The following is a 14,347-nucleotide window of genomic DNA, read 5'->3' on the forward strand; positions in this document are numbered from 1 at the left end:
TTTTCTTTTGTTTTTTTTATTTATATTTACAGCATACTGTATATTATGCTGCTTTCACTTTAATACACATATCTATATGTGATTTCTTTACTCGCTGTATACATTCACAGACATAACCGACTGTGTTTTTGAAATAACCTTGTGTATTTGACAGTTTAATCGCAATAACACATGGAAGACAACTTAGTTTAATGCATGCGCTCAGAAAACCATATATCAGAAGTTTAGACTTGATATGGCTTTAAAACGTATGCAGATGACTTTGATGAAGAATTGTAATGTCACCTGAACGTGTCCGTGATGGAGAAGATCATCAAAATCAAACAGATATCACGTTTTAGTTTTTAGTAGAGATTCACGAGCTATTTGGCTCCACCCTCTATGGTGGGGAGCAGCAGCTCATTTGCATTTAAAGAGACAGCTTGTTTTTCTCACTCAAAAATTGGCATTTTCAACATGGTATAATAAATTATATGTAGGGTATTTTGAGCTGAAACTTCACAGACACACTCTGGGGACACCTTAGACTTATAATAAATCTTGTAAAAAGGGGCATAATAGGTGCCCTTTAATATGTGCTTAATAAGTACTAATAAACAGCCAATATCCTAGTAATGTGCATGCTAATAAGCAACTAGTTAAAGGACCCTAAAATAAAGTGTTACCTAGGAGTAATTATTACACAGCTCTGTGGAATACTTGATTCTGATTGGTCAATTGCGCCATCCAGAGATATGTTATTCCCCGATAACAACCACTGAAAACAGATAACACAGGCTCATCCGGGTAACTGAAGTCTGCAGCGCTATACGCTTGCTAGGAATGTTTTTTTTCTTCAAAGTTTTGTGTTTGGTGAGCTAATGAAATATTAAGCCAATGTCAAAACCAATATTTTGTGTACAGTTATTTAATTATGTCATCCAGTATTGTGGACTCACTCTCTCTTGTTTCATACAAACACAGCTGCTGCCATTTTGCAACTATTGTTTTGTATACTGTTGGATTATAAGATAACAAACAGGTACAATTTTAAAACCGCTTCATCTCAGATCAATATCTCTTATCCCCATAATTAAAAAACCCGATTCCAAAAAAAATGGGACACTGTACAAATTGTGAATAAAAAAGGAATGCAATAATTTACAAATCTCATGAATTTATTTTTTATTCACAATAGAATATAGATAACATATCAATTGTTGAAAGAGAGACATTTTGAAATGTCATGCCAAATATTGGCTCATTTTGGATTTCATGAGAGCTACACATTCCAAAAAAGTTGGGAGAGTTAGCAATAAGAGGCCAGAAAAGTTAAATGTACATATAAGGAACAGCTGGAGGACCAATTTGCAACTTATTAGGTCAGTTGGCAACATGATTGGGTATAAAAAGAGCCTCTCAGAGTAGCAGTGTCTCTCAGAAGTCACCAATTCCCCAATGCTGTGGCGAAAAATAGTGGAGCAATATCAGAAAGGAGTTTCTCAGAGAAAAATTGCAAAGAGTTTGAAGTTATCATCATCTACAGTGAATAATATAATCCAAAGATTCAGAGAATCGGAAACCATCTCTGTGCGTAAGGGTCAAGGCCGGAAAACCATACTGGATGCCCTTAGACGGCACTGCATCACATACAGGAATGCTACTGTAATGGAAATCACAACATGGGCTCAGGAATACTTCCAGAAAACACAATACACCGTGCCATTCAAAATAACTTATTAAATAAATAATTTCAACTAATTGCATTTAATATAAATTGAACCTATAATACATTTTCATTTAATTGTAAATATTGTGCAATTAAGTGTCTGAAATCATTACATTCAGTTTGTGATTAAGTGTATTCTTTTAAAGTATATAATTTTACATAATAAGAATTATTTTTAAAAGTATTCTAAAGTCTACTTCTTTTTCACGAGGGATGGCTAGTGCTTTTTAAAGATTCCATTTATAGATTATTCATCAATCGCACAACATGTGCTTAAATTTATTTTATTCCTTTGGTATCTGCAACGTTGCTCCCAAAAGCTGCTAAAACTAAAAACTACTGCAAACTAGTATTTATGTTCTGTGCCTGCCTGAGAGGAAATAACTGTGTATATCAGCAGGTGGCAGTTGTCTGTATTCATAATTCAAAAAGGGAAACCAGAAGAGCTAGGTCTTTGGTTATACAAACCGAAAAGAAAGCAGAACATGTTATATTACATATTTGATGAAAACACCTCAGATCAGATGAAGATGGAAAATGAGAAGATCCTTCTGTGTGTGCCTCTTGACTTCGTTGTTTGCTTGCTTTCATCACTTCTGCTTTTATTCTCATGCACTGGTTTGCAAAGCTGAACATCCAATCAGACCTCTCTCACCAATAGACTCCTCCACCAATTGAACATGCCCAGTCAGTCGAAAAGCTGCCAACGTGGGTCTGATTAGTGCACAAAACAAAAATTAGGCCGACAGACCATAATCTTGGTGTTTCTCGGCTATAGGGTGCTTTCACATGTGATTCAAATGGTTGGTCTGAACCAGAGTTTGGATTGCATCATTGAAGCAGCAACAGTTTACACCTGTTGCTAGATAATGACTTTGCAGGAGAATTCTGCAAAAAATGGATAGTGTTGCTCATCCTTGCTTTTATATTTTGGTTTTTGAACTTTGGTTTTATTTCCAAAGGGTCTACACAGAACAGCCACCTTTTTTAAGCAGAATTGGGTTCGCGGATACGCACATGAACTCTTACGTCAAATGTGAGTGTGCTCTAAAATTTATAGTGTGAAAGCACCCTTAGTGGATTTCAAAATTTAGAAATATATATATGCTGGGTCACTTTTTGGAGTTCAAGGAATCACTGTCTTTAAGAGACGAGAGGAGACATATTTTGAGGTAAAGACAGAAATATTGATTATGTGATTTGGTTCAGGAAGAATGAAAGAATGACAGACTTTGATGAGAATGTCACACTGTTTAGCAGCTGAGCCTGGGGTGATTTTCAATGAAAAAATAATAATAGTAATTGAAAGTGAGGCTGAACTACAGAAAACAGAAAAATACAAAACCGTGTCCTAAATGTCCCAAATGCTGCCCTTGCAGACTGTGCAAAAGGGTGCATTGAGGGTGTATCACAACCTTTTTGAAGTGGGACACCCTATAGGCCACAAGTAACATCACAGTGTACACCAACCGTGCTATTTGGGAAAAGCCACCTGTGACATGGAATTTTGGACCAAGGTGAACTGTAATACTCAGAGAAAGCTAGCATTCCCATTCACTTCATTGGTACTTTTTGGACCATTGAAAGAACTATTTTCTCCCTCAGGGACAACCCTCTGTCACCTTCAACTAAATCTTTTAGTGCCATTGAGGTAAAAAAAAAAAAAAAAACAGGTTCATTTTCAAGAATTTACATGAACTAAAGTGTTAAGAGGCAGCAGGCTTTTAATGTATGACAAATATGAATCATATTAAGTCTGTCTGACAGGTCTCTGTGATTACAACCCTGCTACACTCATCTGAATGCTTTGAATGCATATCTGAAAACAGTCACTTCGCTCATTTGGATCCACAGCAGTTTTCTAAAGAGGCCAGTAAATCAGTCTGATGTTGTGAAAATGGCCTTAAGCTGTGTCATGCAACATCTGGATCTAAGAGAAGCACAGAATATTGCTTGTGGACTTTAGCTCAGCATTTTATACCACCATCCCAGATCTATTACTGAGCAAATTCTTCGGCATGAATGTCTTCCTGACAAATTAGAAGCAGCATGTTCTGAAGTGTTTATCAAGGATCATGTGACACTGAAAATAGGTGTAATGGCTGCTGAAAATTCAACTTTGCCATCACAGGAATAAAAAAAAAATAAAAATAAAATAAGAGTAAATTTGAAAATGTCCTACGACTTTTGAAAACATCAATGATTTCAGGAAGCACACCCCAGCACTCCCATCTGAGGTGATCAGAGATTCTACAGTCAATGTAGACTAATTCTGCAAATTCTTCTTCTCATCTCTCTCTCAAATGTGATAAAAAAGAAAATGATTTCTGTCAGAAAGCACATCAATAAATGTACTTCCTCAGATACAACCTTGACTTATACAGTTCTTCAGAAACACCACTGAAAGTGTAATCACGTCTTCTGTCATTGTTTGGCTATGCTAATGATTATTCAAAGAAACATCTACAGCACATATCTGGTGCCTGATACAGCAGTCACTGCAAGATTTCTTCCCTGGCTGAACTTTACATGGCCAGAACAGTGAACCAGGCCACAAAGATTACTGAGGATTCCTTTCCGCCCTGGTCACTGCTTGTTCTAACAGCTTCTCTCTGGCAGGAAATCCAAACTAAGACCAGCAGACACCGGCACAGCTTCTTTCCCAACACTATTTGCCTACAGAAGCACCTCTGTTACAGTAATTAATATTAATGTTAAATATCTAGTGATGGGCAATTTCAAAGCACTGCTTCATGAAGCTCCCTGAACTCTCCACATAGAGATTCTATAATGCAGTGGGTAGACTTTTTGTAATGTGTACCCTGTAATACACATTACAAAAGAAACACAAATGAAAGTGACTGAGGAAATGGCTTATTTCTCACTGAAGCTGTGACTGATGGTTAGCACAAAACCTCAGGAAGAACTAGGATTTTATATACAATTTTAGAATTATTGTAATTTTAACTGTAAAATTGCTACAGTAAAACCTGTTATTTGATTAACAGTGCCTCAATACAGTTTATAAACTATTTATATTGTTATATTATATTGTTAATATCTTCATTGTTGTTTTAGAACAAAGCAAAGCTCTTATATACTCCTGAAACAACATGCTGTGCCCATCAGAAAATTAACATCAGAATCCTGATTATGCATCTGCTTCGTAAACTGCATCTGACTTGATAAAATGCGAGAGCAAAAGGGACTTAATGGACGAGTGGGGAAACGTGACTTGCACTTATTCTGGGGGGTCATTTTTTAAATTACAGTCATTTAGATGTAATTGCCAGGTGCTATGCTTCACCTGCTTTCGGGTGGAATGTGTACTAAACAGCTGTCACACATTAGCTCAAAAACTATGCGGCATTAGAAAGCACTTAGACAGCTGGAGTACGTTGGCAGGACTCACAGCTTTCTGTGTACATGCACACACAGAAAGTACTGAAAACTATCTGCTACATTCTTTTTTTTTTAAGTTTGACACTGAGAAAGTACAATGCATTTCTTACATGAAAGAAAGATAAATGTGTTATGAAATTCAAAATAAATAACTAACAGTACCTGTAAAAGTGACAAGGATGTAAAGCTATATCTGGTGCCCATCTCACATTGGGTGCCGATAAATATGTGCAATTTCACATCAAGACCCCAAAGGATAAAGAAGAATGCATTCATTAAGAATGATTTTCACACTGATAGCTTCATTCATTTGCATGTGTTGTCTGTGTTGTTTTACCAGCTTTAATAAAGGAATTATGTAAATGAGGTAATGCCACAAACATGGCCCCAAATTTAGTTCTGATCGAAATTTGCATGAGTATTTGCCCAGCTTGGAGAGTAATTCTGAGTGCTAGGTTGTATAGGATGCAGGTATAATGCTCTTTATGATTTTATCATCACATGATGAGAAACATGCTACCAATAACGTTACTAAATGTATATAAACATCCATTTGAAATAAAAAAAAAACAAAAACAAAAAAAAAACATGAAAGATAATGATAAAATGATAAAAACGAATGAATGTTAATTACTTAATGGTAAGTTCCTTACTCTATAAAGTAAAAAACTGTAATAAATCTAGCAATACATTTCATGTAATGTTTCAGTTTTTTGGGAGTGAAAAAGGACAAGTCAGCACATTCCCAAAATTGTCTTTGGCAGCTCACATTTGAAGATTTTTCAATGTTTTTTTTGTTGTTGTTGTTTAATCATCATCAGTTATGTACATTTATGTATATTGCATTATTTTAGTAAAACACTAAAACAGCTGCTAAATAATTTTATGGAAACCATGATAAATTTATTTTTATTTTTTTTCAGGATTCTTTGAGAAATACAAAGTTCAGAATAGTAAATCTTTTGTAACAATATAAGTTTTTAATGTCAGATTTGATCAATTTAATTCTTAAAGGGTTAAATGAAAATTATGTCATTTATTACTCACCCTCATGTCGTTCCACACTCGTAAGACCTTCGTTAATCTTCGGAATACAAATTAAGATATTTTTGATAAAATCCGATGGCTCAGTGAGGCCTGCATCGCCAGCAATAACACTCCCTTTTTCAATGCCCAGAAAGGTACTAAAAACATGTTTAAAACAGTTCATGTGACTACAGTGGTTCAACCTTAATATTATAAAGCAACGAAAGAATACTTTTTTGTGCCAAAAATAACAAAGTAGCGACTTTATTCAACAATATCTAGTGATGGGCGATTTCAAAGCTTTATGAATCTTTTGTTTCAATTCAGTGTTTCAAAGCGTGTATCAAACTGCCAAAGTCAAGTGAACTATTGAAGTTTCAAAACACTTATGACGTAACAAAGCCTCGTTTACTGAAATCGTGATTTTTGGTGCTCTAAACCACTGATTCGTAACAAAAGAATTGTGGAATAAAGTCGCTATTTTGTTATTTTAGGCACACAAAAAGTATTCTCATTGCTTTATAATATTAGGGTTAAACCACTAGTCACATGAACTGTTTTAAATAAGTTTTTAGTAGCTTTCTATGCATTGAAAAAGAGAGTGTTATTACTGGTGATGCAAGCCTCACTGAGCCATCAGATTTTATCAAAAATATCTTAATTTGTGTTCCGAAGATTAACGAAGGTCTTACGGGTGTGGAAAAACACAAGGGATGAGGAATGACATTTTCTTTTCAGGTGAACTAACCCTTTAATTGGTGTATAAAGTACTAATTTAACAACAAAACTGCCACAACTTTTTATTGGTAGTATATAGTTGATTTAATGTCCAGCACACCACAATCATTTGTATCTCTGCTTGTGTCTGTAGAGTTTTTTCGATGGCTGGGATATAAACGAAAAGAAGGACAAGACCAAGGGCCGACATGATACCCTTTTGGGTCGTAAGTGTTATTCACAGTAATGATATAGATATAGTATATTTTGATGTTAGACAATATATAGTTTGCTGTTAGCACATGTTGCTAAGATAATGGCACAATACCCTAATATGCATGAAATATACATAACATATTGGGTACTACAGTCAATGTTTGTTTAAAATACTGCGCAGTTATCATGCCAAAGATGTTGCCAAGTTGTAGCCAAGAAACCAAGAGGATTATTCATGATTGTTATTATTAATCATCAATGACTACCATTGTTCTTAATTTTTTTTTAAATTATTATTTTTTTTTTTTTTTATCCCAAACAGAAGACCGCCACCGTGTCAAAATGCATTCTCTCCTGGCTGATCCTAATTCAGACTATGTCAATGCAAACTACATTGATGTAAGTTTTTCTGTTTTCCTCTTTGCACTCCTATGTTCACACCTCCATATACATGTGTTTCTCTCACTCCTGCTTTCTTTGAACAAAGGTTACACATAACACGTTTATATGGTAATTAGTTTTCTCACTGAGAGAGTTGAATTTAAATTAGTTTTGAAACTTACTTTTTTATTTCAGTATTTCAGCTATTCCTTAAGGTCCCATATGACTGCATTTTCCTGCATCCCTAACAACCTGTCAAACATCTGATTTTAGTGCAGATGTGTCTTTTCTTTTCCCAGAAAGATTTGTTAGAACAAATCTTGAACATGAGACACTTTCCTGTCAGGCAGATTCTGAACACTTTGCTCTCAATCTTAACAATTTTATAGATAAAGACTTTAAAACATATGTTTGTGTACCACATAAGAAGCATCATTTTTATAACTATCACTGCTGGAATCTCAGTAAATCAATTTTTTGTCATCTTTTAGTGGAAAGATTAAACCTCTTCTGTTTGCACTTGCAAAATTAACAGACCTGAATTGCTCTTTCTGGTTGTACTTGTGTCAGGTTTTGGGTAATGAGAAAGAGGGCCTGATTATAGAGATTCGTATACAAGAATGCAAAGCCTTGTCACTCCACTTTTATAAGAAACAGATATCTTGATTTTATCTACTCCTCTATAGTGATTTTCACTCAAATCAAAAAGTAAATCCCCATATGATGCCTAAAATGGAGTGTCTATTTACACTAAGTGCAAATAGCATCCCTTGTTCGCAAATGCTATTTACACTAGCTCGCCCACCAATGTCAGGTTGTGCCACTCAAGTTTTAAAAAAAACATGCACAGAATTCAACATCTTCAGTGGTGCATCTAATTACTATTCACTTTTATTGCAAATAACTGATAATTTTACATGGTGTAATTAGAATACATCTCTATTTTCAGCTAGTGTAAATAGCAAATCGCTAAGAAAATGTCGCTATTAGTGTAAATAGAATATATTGCTATTTTCACTTAGTGTAAATAGCATCTATCGCTAAGAAAATATGCTATTTTCGCTTAGTGAAAATAGCCACTGTCTTAATAAAAATAGTGGATTTACTTTTTGATTTTTGAATGCAAATCACTATTGACGGTTTGATGCAAGTTAAATTCACGCACCAAAATACGATCATACAGGAGACGAGAAAGCACAGTTAATTTCCTCTATTGTCATTTTATTTATTTATTAATTTTTATTTAAACATTTAATAGAAGATGTGAAGTGTTTTAGCAATAGTTTTAGCATGTTCACCTAAAGATTGCTACAAAAATGTAGTAAAAAACTAGTGCCAAATCTCTCTCTCTCTTTTTTTTTTTTTTTTTTTTTGGAAAAAAATAAATAAATAATGCCTTATAAAGGCTGGGGGTGTAAAAGGATTTATAAATGATTGTTTCTCAAATTATTCTGTACTGATCCAGTGCAAAAATAGCACACAGAGCACATCTGCAGTGACATTTATACCATAAGACACACTTAGATGAACAAATACACACGAGAACCTTCAGAAAAGTTTAACTGCAAAGGACAAAATCATTAAATAAGTTTTAATTTTAATTTATATTTCATTTAGTAGAAAACAATAGACCACATTTCACTGTAATGAACATTATATTTTAAAATATTTGTGACTTGTTCAAAAGTCATAAATGGCTACAGAAAACAGTACATGTTAAATGACAATAACAAAATTGAATGTGGCCCTGATGTGACACCACATTTCACTGCATAGCAGACATCTTAAATGTGGGATAATTTGATGAAAGCCTCCTTAACTCATCAAATATTTGCACCCCTGTGTTTCTAAAAGTTTAGAAGCATTGAGAATAGCTTTCAAATCGGACTGTGAGCCCCTGAATTTAAATTTTAATATTTAAAATTGTAAGCTCCCTAAACATTCCTTCTTAGACTGCATGAAATATGAATATGATACAGTAAATAACACAATTACTTTTTACACCTGTTAATTTAAACATTAAAGAGCTGAACAAAAGCCTGTTTGAGTAATTTTTCTGGGAAAGTATGACAACTCATATGAACTATAATTTGTAGTTTTTTTGAAGTGATTTCCTCACTGCAGATGGTCAGTATGGAAACTTTATTCTTTCCTCTTTTCTCTAATCATCTTAATTAGCCTGTTTCCCTCTGTTTCTGTTTCTCTTTCTCTCTTCTTTCACCCATCTCTCTTTCTCTGTGTCTGGGATCTCTTAGATTCGGATAAACAGGGAAGTAAGTACTTGTCTTTTTCCTGTCTTCCTATAAGTATTTGTCTTTTTTCTTCTTCCTGTTATCTGTCCATGACTCATTTATTCTATCATGGCTCTGTGCTCAGACCTTTTCTTTCCCAAGCCCTTTTCTGTCTTTGTTTATTGTAGCATTATTTGATCTCATTGCATCACCCCCTGTAATGCACAGTCATACAAGCTTAAGCTTTAAACACCCCCTGAAATGGTTTGACAAACAGTTTTTTTTTTTTCTTTTTTTTTTTTCTTTTTAAAAAAAAAAAAATTAATTAATACATTTCAGCACAGATAACTCTGTTATATTCACTTTCTTTATTCACAGATTCATTTTCTTTTTGTGATTTTATTTCTGGGTAAATATAAGGAAAGGAAAATCAGGGAAATTAATGTTAAAATATTCAGCATTGCGGCTTACCAAGGCTGTCAATAGAAGACAGCTTGGAGGGCTGACATTTCTCTACATCTTTTCTTTAAATTTTTGTATATGTAAAGAAAATTTGATACATCATCCTGGAAAGTTTTGTGTTCTCTCCCTATTTTTTTTCTTTCTTTCTTTCTTTCTTTCTTTCTTTCTTTCTTTCTTTCTTTCTTTCTTTCTTTCTTTCTTTCTTTCTTTCTTTCTTTCTTTCTTTCTTTCTTTCTTTCTTTCTTTCTTTTATTTTTTTTTTCTTGTTGCTTTATCCTTGTCATTTTCTATTGCTTTTGCTGCCATTCATTTTCTGTGTCTTGGGGTTGAACAGATTAATCTCAGTATTTTTTTTTTTGCATTGCATTGCATTGCTCCAGATAATTGTTTCAATCTGATCAAAGGTCTCTTTAGTATGTTGTAGTGTCAGTGCATTTTAAGCATTCAGTTAAAGTGTAAACTTATAATGTGCAGACTTCTTGGTTTCTGTCAGATCAGTGCCTATTGTAAACTGTCTCAGTTACAACTGTAACCCTGGTTCCCTGAGAAGGGAATGTTGACGCTATGGGGAACTCTTCTGTGTGACTCCAATCTGATTGGTGAGATGTATTCCCTTGACGGATGGTGGCATACCACGAAGATACCCAGACCAAACACCTTTAGCTTCTGATTGGCTGAAGTTGCTCTCAGGCATGCCAAAAGTATCATTCCTCTTTCATGGAACCAGGGTTACAGGCATAACTGAGATGTTATCTTCTGAGAGAACTCAAAAACCACTACACCATACTGAACAAATGCATGACTAAGTGTGAATCATAGTGAGCACAAACTTAGGTCACAAGTACTTAAGATCATGGAGTGGCCTGCAGACCAAATGAGTGTGCTACATTAGGCACATAATTGGGTCTAGGATTAAGAAAAGCTTTTACCATGCCGGGAGCAATCTCTAGGCAGGAGGAGGCAACAGACTGGGCCTGCAGATCTCCCACCTTTTCTAGTGAAGTAAGAACACCATCTTAAATGTCAGAAATTTTCTCTAAAGCTGACTCAATAGGCTCAATACCTGCCATAGACAATTAATCAAAAACAATGGACAAATCCAAAGCTGGAACTCTTGAACAAGTTGCAGGCCTCAGTCTCATAGCACCACGTAGGAAACGGGACACTAGAGGGTGTCTCCACAATGAATCACCACCTAAAGGTGCATGGTAAATAGCAATGGCCGCCATGTAAACTTTTAAAGTGGAGGAGGATAACCCAGCAGAAAAGCGATCCTGAAAGAACTCCAACCAGGTCAGTTAACTTGGTCTAAATGGTGCTCTCTGCACCATAAAGTGAAGAGCTCTGGAGTTTAGAATGGTCTTAACAACTTTGTTTGAGAGACCATAGTTCAAGAGTTGGTTCCCCTCAGGGGCCAAACCCCCTTTCCATATTTCCAGTCGGGTTGATAAATCGTGCCCACTACTTGAGGGTGCTTTCACACTTGGTCCGATTGCCTGGACCAAACCTGAGTTCAATTGGATGCAGCTGCCACAAGTCTTTGAAACTGTTACAGTGACAGCTTGGCCTAGCTTGATCTTGCCTATAGCTGAAAGAATCGACTCGGTACAAGCAGGTGGCTGACATGCCTGCATCATAGTCAAGTCCCTTATCACTCCTAGAAAGTGGTTCTCTGTAGTGGAATCTTCTTGGAATTTAGTCTTCACCCCCAGCACCTCATGTGGGCAAGGATGACATGTCGATGCCAAACTGCCATTTCTTTGGACTAAGGAATCAATAAGCACAATAAGCTTCAGCATTAACATCTTGAACCTGTACATTCTCAGAGTATTGTTCATGACACAGATCCAAAATTGGTGTACAGGCCACTTCATAGTGCATTGGATGAACTATGAAGTGCCGCCTGTAAAAACTGGAGTCTCTCTCAGGAAGAAGACCACATTCTGTGACCTCTTTCTCAAAAAGAGACTAGACTTCTTGTTCCAACACCTGAGCCTGCTCTGGGCTGGCCACTGTGGACAGTACCCCATTGAAATGGGGTGGTCAAAAACATGAACACAAATCCACACAAATTTGTGGCAAATTTGTGCAACTCTTTGACAGCATCAAACTTAATATCAGTAATGCTAACATTATAAAATAGGCAACTCTGATTGGATGAGCTGTGTTTCAAGCCATTGAAAAGTAGACACAAACACCACAACTTTTTGACATGTACACATTTCATTTTATTAATAATACAGAAAGTTGTGACATTTCTCGGCAACAACTAAACTCTTGCTGTTGAGTTTAACAAACACCCATTGATAACAAATTATTCAAAAACAAAATTATCGTCTTGACTTGTTGGCACACATCCAGCTATGCATTTTCACTTTCCTCAATATTTCCATGTCAATATCATGAGTAAATATCCTGAAGCAGTTAGCCACAGCCATCTGTCAAAGTATAAGCAGTACTGCAAAATCTCTACCAATTTCTATCATTACATGGTCCATAGTGTTGAGGCTCACTAGACATCACATTTATAGCTACTTTACAAAAACCTTTGACTATTGCACAGTCAATTTGGGCATAACCTTTAAGACTAAAACCTAAGCTTTCCAACCCCAAAAGCAAAGCTCAACCCCACACACTCACTCACACACAGGGGCTTCATTTTTCAAGAGCATATGAAGGTTCATTATACTTTCTGCATAAATCCACCCTGCTCCTTACACAAAAATATTTTATTGATTTCTGGCAACAGCAAGACTTGTCAAGGATAGGCATGTACTAAAATCAACCATAAACCTTTCTGAACACAGGTTTTAAGAATAGAATAGAATAGAATATGAATATATTAAAATATTAAGTTATTTTCCAAACACTCTTGTCTACACAGGCAGGGGACCGTATAAGTGACTGATTTGAAAATCTCTAGGTACTCTAGGCAAGTCGGTATGCAACATTTTATGTTTATTTATTTATTTACTTATTTATTTGAGGGGGCAACAGTCTTCTGGCACTTCTTGCTGAAATTCATGATAATCTAGTGGTATAATTTTGTTGTATGCATAGGGGTTGGGTTCAGATCCTGATATAATATACATAATGAAACAAGAAAATTGAAAGTGAACTCGACTACCAGTGAACACCTTGCTTTTTCATGTATAGGAAACTTTTTGACAACACTGTTTGTGTTTGATGCTAAAAAACCAACCCCAAATAAAAATAACTATTATTATTTAGTCAAATCATAATTAATTATATAGCTCTTTATACAATCCAGATCAATCAATCACTCAATCAAAACATTAGAAAAAGGCACCAAATTATTTTTTAAGTGTAAAAATGAATTTGATTTTAAACACGTAATTTCAGTCATCCTGTAATGTGTTTACATCTGCCCTCCTTTTACAGCATCAGCTATAACTAAGGATCATATAAAGTGGGAACTGAATGTCTTTTCCAGCTAGAGATCTATACTGTCACAAATTGTTCTTTACACAGAATCTGAGCCAGTGTCACGGACCATAATAACGTCAGCATTACCTGGCCACTGCGTGTATTTTTGGGCTCCTCCTCAATGCATCCTATAAGCATTGTCATATATCTTGAAAACAATAGTCTGTTTTTCTTCATTAGTAATATCTGAGAGGTTAATTTGGTAAAAGGCAGCTCTTAACATGCAATCATATATGTGGTGTTGGCTTTTATTTTTAGCTCCTTCCATTCTTTCTCATCATGTAGACAACACAGTAAAATGTAATATAGTTCATTTAGCAAAATGCTCCGCTCTATAGTTTTTGTTTTTTTTTCCTAGCTGATTACCGAGTTTATGGACATTAAATAGCTATTCTGAGGTAAATGTAAAGTTATATGACATTGTTTTATCAACGTCTTGCCGTGGTTTAAACACTGAATGAGCAATTGCAGGAAACATTTCACTAAGTTGTACTGTATCTTTCAACATACCTTCTGATGGTCATTAATGTATATTTTGTCCTATAAATAGTAGTAAAGAGAAAGAGATGATTGATTCACGTGCCACTTGAACTGATTGAACAGTGATCTGTAATGACACATTAAAGAGTCACAAAGCCACATGTATTGTTTAAATTTCACATGAGATTGACAGAATTTGAAAGATGAGACATTGTTTATTAAAAGTCACAAACATATTAAAAATAACATTACAAGTAACCAAGCACAAAGCTTATTG

The 14,347-nt window shown here is 35.1% G+C and overlaps 1 protein-coding gene across 1 annotated transcript in view; it reads left to right on the plus strand.

The window, feature by feature from the left end:
* The window catches only part of ptprua (protein tyrosine phosphatase receptor type Ua), a 320,172-nt gene that overhangs the window by 267,119 nt on the left and 38,706 nt on the right, over positions 1–14,347 (plus strand). The window contains exons 17-19 of the mRNA XM_067411023.1: positions 7,008–7,080; positions 7,392–7,468; positions 9,706–9,723. Of these exons, the coding sequence (XP_067267124.1) occupies positions 7,008–7,080; positions 7,392–7,468; positions 9,706–9,723 (168 nt within the window). The remainder of the gene's footprint in view (positions 1–7,007; positions 7,081–7,391; positions 7,469–9,705; positions 9,724–14,347) is intronic.

The sequence above is a fragment of the Chanodichthys erythropterus genome, chromosome 15 (genome assembly GCF_024489055.1).
Source record: "Chanodichthys erythropterus isolate Z2021 chromosome 15, ASM2448905v1, whole genome shotgun sequence".
Classification (NCBI taxonomy): Eukaryota; Metazoa; Chordata; class Actinopteri; order Cypriniformes; family Xenocyprididae; genus Chanodichthys; species Chanodichthys erythropterus.